The 9,791-nt window shown below is 39.9% G+C and overlaps 1 protein-coding gene across 3 annotated transcripts in view; it reads right to left on the bottom strand.

Annotated features, from left to right (window-relative positions):
• nod2 (nucleotide-binding oligomerization domain containing 2) overlaps positions 1-9,282 on the bottom strand; it is an 11,877-nt gene extending 2,595 nt beyond the window's left edge. Inside the window, exons 1-7 of one of the 3 annotated variants that reach the window (XM_027155661.2) lie at positions 9,059-9,281; positions 7,500-8,165; positions 7,259-7,382; positions 4,170-5,931; positions 2,672-2,755; positions 2,499-2,582; positions 1,381-1,464 (exon numbers count right to left, since the gene is read on the bottom strand). In XM_027155661.2, the coding sequence (XP_027011462.2) occupies positions 1,381-1,464; positions 2,499-2,582; positions 2,672-2,755; positions 4,170-5,931; positions 7,259-7,382; positions 7,500-7,985 (2,624 nt within the window). In that variant the 5' untranslated portion in view covers positions 7,986-8,165; positions 9,059-9,281. Of the gene's footprint in view, positions 1-1,380; positions 1,465-2,498; positions 2,583-2,671; positions 2,756-4,168; positions 5,932-7,258; positions 7,383-7,499; positions 8,166-9,058 lie in introns of those variants that run through there. The other 2 variants (XM_047801242.1, XM_047801244.1) reach the window with 2 other exon arrangements.
• Between the last annotated feature and the right edge of the window lie 509 nt (positions 9,283-9,791).

Here is a 9,791-nt window from a genome sequence, read left to right as displayed (position 1 = left end):
AACAAAACAAAACAAAATTTAACAAATATCTCACAGCTGCATTGGAGATTTTGGAATATAATGTAATAATACGGTGGCCGAGAAGTTCAAAACACAACAAATCCGAAAACACATTAACAATTCCGAAAACACGACGACAAGTCAGACAACCCGGAAACGGTAGGTACAGTATAGTTTGAGAATGGAAACTTACAGATCATTGGACAAGACACCTGTCATTCACTTGTATATCTTGAATGACAGGTCTCTTGTACAATGATCAGTAAGTTTCCATTCACAAACGATACCTACCGTTTCCGGGTTGTCTGAATTGTCGTTGTGTTTTCAGAATTGTTCATTTGTTTTCGGATTAGTTGTGTTTTGAACTTCTCGGCCACCGTATAATAAAGTTTCTATTGTGATTTACATCGATGCCTTTTTCATGACGTCTGTATCTTAATGGTTATAATATTATGTTACGTTTCATAAACGAGTGAACAATCTCTGGAATCGAGGTAGTTCCTGTTATCAGCTTCATTTAAGTCAGTGAGACAAAAACATTACCTTATAATGTACTGTATGTGGCAAAGCAGAAATTCCTGAAGGTTTTTTTTGTGACAGAAACCATTACCTTTCAGCGTTACCTCTGAGTGTTATAAAGAGCTGAACACTGGAGACTCCTTAAAAACATGTTAATACACATCTTACAGAAAATTTCAGCATATGATCAATTATGCATTAGTTAGTTCTTATCTACTCATCCGATTGGTCGAGCAGATGTACAAGAATGCCTATATGTCCTATAATTGTACAGGGAGGTTTCAGTGTGTGTGTATGTGTGTGTGTGTGTGTGTGTGTGTGTGTGTGTGTGTGTGTGTGTGTGTGTGTGTGTGTGTGTGTGTATTCACTCAGATTGAATGAGTTCTATACATAAATTTCTACTTCTTAGTTGGAACCTGTTACTACAGTAGAGTCTCAGACGTCAACGGCGGACAAGGCAAAACCTTCCATTATTCATGAACCTAATTTTTTTCTAATATCACGAATATAACTTCTGACTTAAAAAAGCTTGTGAGATGAAAATAAAAAGTCTGAAAGGAAGCCGATTTCTCCAGAAGCAACTTCAAAAGGATCTTTAACTCGAAGTGAGCTAGCCGAGATTTTAATAACGACTGAGGCTTCTTTAAGATCTATTTTCTACGGCGGAGCAAAATAAACGGACCGTGATGTGTACGAACCGTCTGTTTTTTTTACATTGATTTCTTTGTTTATCGTTGTATAATAACTGTATACAAGCAAAATCGCACTCGCAACCAAAAATCTGAACGAAGCTCGCGCCTGCCGGGATTAGCTTCAGCACTCGCACTTACTCAATATGCATATGACAAAAAAAAATCTCACCCAAGATACTTCAGTGATGTGTTGCACCTCAGCCCTTCTGCTAGCTGCTCAGCCCCCTGCGATGTGATCTTATTGTTTCCGAGTCTGTAAAGCATGAGACATTATAAACAGGATTACAGGAGAATTTCAGCTCAGAAACAAAGATCCTAGCACATTTATTAATAGTGTTTCTTTTTCTTTTATATTTCTTTAAATAGGATACTGACCATCTCTCCAAAATAAATACCTATAAAATATGATGTTTCTTTATCTAGTTAACCTTTTACTATTGAAGTTCATTTAAGGATTTCTCAAATATTTATTTTTTTAAGCTTAAAATCATTTCTTTTTCATTCATTCGTTCATTTTCTACCGCTTATCCGAACTTCTCGGGTCACGGGGAGCCTGTGCCTATCTCAGGCGTCATCGGGCATCGAGGCAGGATACACCCTGGACGGAGTGCCAACCCATCGCAGGGCACACACACACTCTCATTCACTCACACACACACACACTACGGACAATTTTCCAGAGATGCCAATCAACCTACCATGCATGTCTTTGGACCGGGGGAGGAAACCGGAGTACCCGGAGGAAACCCCCGAGGCACGGGGAGAACATGCAAACTCCACACACACAAGGCGGAGGCGGGAATCGAACCCCCAACCCTGGAGGTGTGAGGCGAACGTGCTAACCACTAAGCCACCGTGCCCTCCATTATATTAATTTTGAATTTATTTATTTAAAAAAAAAAATTCAAATGCTGGGGCTGATAAAAGTTCAGCCATGAGCTGATGCTAAATGTACTGTAATTAATTTGACTTGTACTGTCGTTACTAAGATATCCGAGGAAAATTGTGCTATTCCTTACAGTTCTGTTCAGTTTTTTCCCCCCCATAATTCTGCTTTTATAGATTTTTTATGGTTTAAGCTAAATACCTAAACCTCAGTCACTAGTTTACTGTATGCTTAGTGTACGTATTTCCCAGTTGCCTAGCAACAATTAATAAATGTATTCACTGGTTATAAAACACATACTAAGAATCTTTTTTTTTTATTCAAGTCTTTTTATCAGGTCTTTCTATATTTTAGATTTTTATGGATGAAATTCTAAATTCGGATCATGTCTAAAATAATACCTTAATGCGAGGAAGTTATTCTTTGCCTTAAGCAGCTGTGCAAAATACTTCGTGCAGTCGTCTGTTAGATTGTTGTTGAACAGCCTGTGCAAATAAATGTTTATTAAAAACTCCATTTCATCTTGTGTTTTAAAACAGTGTGAATTGAACATTGATATATTTCACAAACTCACGCTACTTTCTTGAAGCACTCGCAGTGCACTCCCTTCTCAACAAGTTTGCGTATTCCTTCATCCGATATGTTGTTGTTCCTCAAGCTGTCAAGATGATAAAAAATAGAAAATATCTGTGTATGTTTGATTGAACGAACGTTCTGAATAATATTATGGACGTTTAGAAAAAACAGTTCCTCCGTTCCAAGTTTCTAACATGGAAAAATCAGGATCTCCATTAATGAGGCAAACTAAAGAACCATTTGAAGTGACTGTAAGGCTTGAAATAATGCTTAGACTTGTACAGTACTTGAGCATTAAAGGTGCGATGCACGATGTTTGAAAGCCAATGTTGACATTTGAAATCACCAAGACAAACACGCCCCTAACCCAAATGGGTGTCACCCCTGTTTTGATAGGTCCGCCCCACACATACATACGTAACCCAGGCAACTGTTATGGCGGAACCTGCCGGGGCAACTGGCCGAGAGGGTATTTTTATCAATAAATGAACACAATGAGTAATACTATGGTGATACAAATGTGTTTCTGTAGTACTGTGTGTTGTACAGTGAAAGGTTTAGCTCCATTTCACGGGGAAGACGTTCTCTCTCCGCCGTATATTGAAAAGACACGCCCCTTTCTGCTCATTGGCTACACAAATTTTTTTTGTCTGTCAGCCCAACTCAGTTTTCTGAAGCATTTCTCAAACATCTTGCACCCCACCTTTAATAATCTGGGTTATATGAAGATTCCAATTAAAATAGTGTATTTAATACTTACACTCTTTAGAAGAAAAGGCTCCCCCTACCACCCTAAAGAGTTTATAAATTTGTCCGGGGGAATTCTAGATTTTAATTAGAACCCTATATGAAGAGTAAAGAAAAGGTTGTGGGACAACTAAGGGCCTTTTTACACCTGGTCACTTCACGTGTTTTCTCGGACCCGATAGCTATCTGATTTGTTAAAACTGTACCATTTACATTAGGCCACATAAATGCGCCTCGGTGAATCGGATATCGATCCGTTCTTTCTACTCCCGCCCAAAATGCTAATATATTTGACCTCGTTTAAGTTTCTGGCACGATGCACGACTCGTGAGTCACCTGCGAGTGACGTACTTCCATCTGGGAGGAGTATAGCGCTGACGTATGTGGCTCGAACAACCACATTCATTTACACCTGTCCAGTTTCATCTGAAACGCGTCCCAGACCACCTCCTGAAGGGGTTCGTACCATCGGACTTATATCCGTCTCGAATCCGAGTTTCGGAGGGCATTTAGACCTGGTCTTTTTACGATCAGCTAGCTATCGGATCACAGAAAACGCATGAAGTGAGCAGGTGCGAAAAGCCCCTAAAAGTTCCCCTTTCAGAAGCGAAGTACTAAATACTGAACGATTCAGGAACCTTTTTTCCCCCGAACGTTTACTGTAGGAAGGCACAAAAATAATTGAATGACGTAATAGGTAAATCCAATTACATTCAGCTTAATGTTTGTTAATGATTTTGCATTCTTACTAGAGGGAGTGACAGATATGAAGACATGGCAGGAGTTGTTCCAATCCCACATCCCCCACTGAGTTGAAGTCCAGCTGTATTCCGACAGGATTCTGCAGGTACCTGAGTACGAAAGCCAGAGCAGTGCATTCCACAGGCCCAATATTACAGTATATTAACTTGAAGTGCTCGACTTCTAGTTTGGCCACTGCATCCTTAGCAATCTCACTTTCCTGCATCTCGTAGATGCATTTAATGAGCCAAACGAAACCCGGCATGGCATGCATGCTCTTTTTTTCACTCTTCACCGGCGGCGGAATTGATTTAAAATGTTTTTGTAACCCCTTCGACAAACACTTCATGATTTGCTTGTATTTTTTCTCGAGCAATGCAGCCGGACAGGATTGTACGATCAGATTGCGATGGCGCCGGGACAGAAGTCCCGCAACAAACTCTGAGGTGATCTGTAGGTTCGGGATCTCTGCAACACAGTCATCAACTACAGGCTTCAAGCATTGTGCAAAACAGTTTTTGTGATTAAAATGTGCTGTCTGCTTGCAGTCAGACTGGAAGAGGTTTAGGATGACAGAGCAGTTGTCATTGTTGTTGAGAACAATATAGAGAGCAGCAAAAAAGCACTGCAGTGTAATATGCAGGAACTCAAAATGTTTGTAGTCAGCATAGTCTGAGAAATCCTTGCAGTGTATAAGAAATCCTAGACCAAGGTCTTGCTGTGTGATGCTACATTTCTGCAAGTCTGGCTCTGTGAATAAGTAACAGGAAGTCTTTAAGCCGTCAAGTGCCAACTGTCCTAGTCTTCTCACCATCTCTTGATGTTCCTGTAACCATCCTTTTCCCAAAGTGCTATATTGCTCTGGCACTCGCTTCTGAATGAAATGCTTCAGAACCATGAGGTACACATCGGTGACTGTCTGAGGGATGCCCTCCCCACATCCGAGCAACTCTTTGTAACACTTTGATATAATCCAGCAGAAGACAGGAATATGGCAGAGACCAAGAAGGGCTGTGTTAGCCTTGAGGGCTTCTACAACCCGAGTAGCTATGTTGGCATCATTGTGGTGTTTCCTTACAAAGTGGTCAATTCCGACAGGAGAGAAACCCTTGGCCAGGACTTCCTTGCAGAGATACTGCTTCATAGATGGACTCACTGCATGGGGCCTGCTAGTTACCACCTTCTTCACACCTTTCATTAAGGTACCCTGAAACAAGTTGAAAAGCAGAATGTGTATCGGTGCTGGCTGTGTGGGGCAGCAATGTCGCTCTTCATCTGTGAAGCTCTGCCTAAACTCATCAAGTCCATCAAAGGTGAAAAGGACTAGTTGAGGATGATCAAGAATGAACTGGAAAATTTTATCTTGTCCCCGGTCTGGCCAGCAGCAGTGCTGGAACAAGAGCTCTTTTAAGGAGAGTATCTTTTTCTCAGCATTCAGTTTACGGCAACTGAAAGGGAACAGCATGAGTATGTCTGTCAACAAGGTACCTTCGGCCCATAGCAGATGGAGCCTCTGCAGCAAGGTACTCTTTCCAGTACCTGCTTCACCAGAAACAAGTATCGTATCTGCTTCCTCATTAATAGTGCCGAGCAGACCCACCACATCCTGTAGCCTCAGAGCTGTAACCTCTCTCTCTCTTTGCACCGCTTCAAGAATGCCATCGGTATAGATATTATCTAAGGAAAATCTTCCTGTTCCACCATATGTGCTGAGCAAGCGTGACTGAGCGTCGACAGAGCTGCGAAGCTTCTTCTTGTAGTCGATGCATTCTGGTGTAGAGAGTGGTGAGAAATCATGAATCAACAACGAAGTAAATATCAATTTATATTACAAACGTCTTGGTATGAATAAAGTGTCAAAAACCCAGAATAGCTCCGATCTTGCACTAGATTCTAAAAGTCTCTAGAAGTGTATTGGAGCGCTGGATATTTGTGTGGATGATCACGGTTTCATAAAAGGTTAGTTGATTTTTTAAGATTCTCTTATTTATTAATGACATCGGTTGTCGTTAGGGCTGGTCGATATGACTGAAAACTGTATCACGATATCAGCGTTTCATATCGGTCGATATCGATAACTATCGATGTTTTTTATGACCCGTTTAAAATAAGGATCAGGAGAAAAATATTATATTTAAACATTTTTATTTTAAACTTAACCTTCCTCTGATCAGAATCCCCTCAGTTATTAAGATAGAAATGTCAACAACCAGGAAACCTCCAATAATTATAATGTAAACATGAGTCTAAAGTCACAATGAACACTTAACAATTATCTCTTAACGTTTAAGGTGCAAAATGAAAGGAAATGTAAGAAATGTTTAATAAAGTGTAATAAAATAGTGCAAAGTGTTAAATATAAACAGAGAATCCTGAGAATTTAGTGCAAGTTTAGTGCTAGGAAGTTCACTAGCTGTTCACCTTCTGGTGAATAAAGTGTGTAAAATATGTGCAGTGTTTTGTAAACAGAAATAAAACCGAGGTAGACTGAGATACATCTGTAATATAAAACACAAACCTTATACAGTTACATACAGTTACATGATTGACTGTTAGCCTGTCAATCCCTTGCCAGAGAGTGAGTGCCTTTGTTAATGCAACCAAACTTGCTTCGCAACCTCCGTTTTCTTCCGGCGAAGAATAAAATGTCCGATCAAGAACTTAAAATAACGATAATAAAAATGACATTTCCTTTTTTTTCCGCATAAAAAATAATAAAAAATATCGAACGCTTTATCGGACACATTTTTTATTCATAACGTGTCTATCGCGATACATATCATTATTGTTTTATCACCCAGCCCTAGTTGTCATAAATGCCTGCAAAAACTTAACAGGATCCAAACTAACACTGAGTGAATGCTGAAAATGCTCACTAGACAAACACTGTAGTTAAATAGTTCCCTTTTGCAGGGAAAAAGTATCTTTATGGATTTTTTTTTTTAATTGAGGCAGTGTCAGTGTTTGTAATTCAAAACTAAATAGTGTTGTTTTTCCAGTTTGGAAGGTGTGTAACAACCGGCAGGAGGAAGTACGTATAATGAAGCAAGCAGCACAAACATAAGAATAACAAGTGAAAACCACGCATGGTACGTACCAGTCGAGAGTTGCCTTTCCTCTTTCACACATTGTGGCTTACTGTCTATGTGCTCTACATACTGAAGTAAAGTCTTGGCAGCGGCCTCCCCTCTGAACCTCACTTGGTCTAACAGCTTTCTAACCTAACAGGAAACACAAAGGAAATGGATCAGATAATAGTTCTGACGATAAAATATCATAGATCACAGGCATCATAGATCACAGAGAGGACTGGTTGACTCTGTGCAGGTATCGCTTACCTTCTGTGAGAGCGTATACACAGGTAACATCACTTCATCACAGTCTTGGGAAGTAAAGCAACCGGCTTCCATCAGAGCATCCAACACACCATCGACATGGTCCCGAATCTTTTTTACCAATGCTGGTCTGTCAACCAACAAAGCCTCAATGGCGCTTGTTGGAGTCTTCTTGCTATCCCCTAGCTTTAAATGACCTTTCCCCAAGCAAAGTCCGGCTTTCTGGGCCTCAGGTAGGACTTGATCAAAAGCTGCCAGCAGCAGGCTGCAGGCCTGCTCTCCTTTGGTGTACACTAAATCCAGAAGGTCTCTGGTTTTGGAGCAGAGGGGCTTAGTGAGACACTGAACATTGTGGTAGTCTTCCCAAATGAGGACGTCCCAGGACAGCAGCAGGTCAATTACACAATCCAAAGGTTCTGCAGTGAAACCACAGCACAGTGCTCCCAACAGTTCTGTTCTCTGCCTTAGCACCAGCTGCTTTGCACACATGATTCCGCTTCACATGTAGCATATGCTGCTTTCTGAAGTATGTGGTATTTTCTAGGAATGCACAATAAACTTTCTGATGGAATGACTCAATAAAATTCATCGCAGCTTTCCATGACGTCTGTAACGTAACTCCTCATTTGACACAGATGTACAATGTCCATAACTGCAAGACGTAACTGCCTACATTTGATGGCAAATGGAAAAGGTATCCTCAAAAATGTACTTAGATTACGATGGTCCAAAAGAACTCAATTACCACAAATAAAGCATCTCACAGCTTCCCTTTCTCCATGACAAGGGCTAATTTATAAGATAATCGTGTCCAATTCATCAAGAAATAACAAAGTCTTCCTTTTGACTGAAGATGAAAAAAAAATTTGTTGTTCCAAAAGAAAATAAAAAACTAAATACTAAATCATTAAATCACCTATTTTAAATTACTCTCTCTCTCTCTCTCTCTCTCTCTCTCTCTCTCTCTCTCTCTCTCTCTCTCTCTCTCTCTCTGTTCTCTGTTTCTCTCTCTCTCTCTTTCTCTCTCCTTCTCTCTCTCTCTCCTTGTCTGTCTCACCCTTCCTGTCTCTCTCTCTCTCTCTCTCTCTCTCTCTCTCTCTCTCTCTCTCTCTCTCTCTGTTCTCTGCTTCTCTCTCTATCTCTCTTTCTCTCTCCTTTTCTCACTCTCTCTCCTTGTCTGTCTCACCCTCCCCCCCTCTCTCTCTCACATACACACACACACACACACACACACACACACACACACACACACACACACACGAACTATAAGTGTATTTATATTTATTATTAATAAATATATAAACCCTACAAATATATTAGAATATATTATTAATTAATTATAATTAATAAATAATAATAGATCCCATATTGAATACCCGATATTGTCTTCAATATATAAACCAATATATAAACACAAACCGTTAATTTTCTCTTCCGATAATCAAACATATATATTTAGTACGTGTACTAACTGTGTACCGTTAACATCGCTATCTAACCCTTATGAACGCTCTAATCAGGAATCTTACACACGTTATAGAGTTTAAAAGTGAAAGAAGTACCTGCTCACAAAGCTGCTTTATCCGGAGCTGACTTTCTCCACAATATAGTGAACTCTTCCTTTTGTGAACTCTTCCTCATTTCACGTCATGTCAGTGAACCTGCATCCTGTTTTAATTCGACTTTTCATTTCACAAACGTGTTAAATTCTGTTATTCCTTCTAGTCACACGGATAGACTTTTTACTGCAGTTTCGTATAATCTGAAAGTGAAACTAGAAGTTATCAATAGAACGGGAAATGAGAAATGTGCTTAGAAAAGTCGATATATTTAGTTAGTTCCATATTTTTAAATATTATTTTTGTACATCTTCTGTTTTTCTGTATTCTTTTTTTTCTACACAATTTAATTTGATCAAGGCTTTTCCATTTAGTTTGTTGATTTGTTTGTTTTGAGGAAGCCTTATCTTCTAACAGTCACTTCCTGGTAAAGATAAAATTCCCCTTTATTAAACTTGTTAATTCATTATTAACATGTTAATAAAGGAGAATCCTTACATTAATCCAATTAATATTATAACCAGTGGGGCACGGTGGCTTAGTGGTTAGCATGTTCGCCTCACACCTCCAGGGTTGGGGGTTCGATTCCCACCTCCGCCTTGTGTGTATGGAGTTTGCATGTTCTCCCCGTGCCTCGGGGGTTTCCTCCGGGTACTCCGGTTTCCTCCCCCGGTCCAAAGACATGCATGGTAGGTTGATTGGCATCTCTGGAAAATTGTCCATAGTGTGTGAGTGT

The sequence above is a fragment of the Tachysurus fulvidraco genome, chromosome 1 (assembly GCF_022655615.1).
Source record: "Tachysurus fulvidraco isolate hzauxx_2018 chromosome 1, HZAU_PFXX_2.0, whole genome shotgun sequence".
Taxonomy (NCBI): Eukaryota; Metazoa; Chordata; class Actinopteri; order Siluriformes; family Bagridae; genus Tachysurus; species Tachysurus fulvidraco.
The sequence above is the reverse complement of the archived record's forward strand: the minus strand, read 5'-3'. Positions and strand labels throughout refer to the sequence as shown.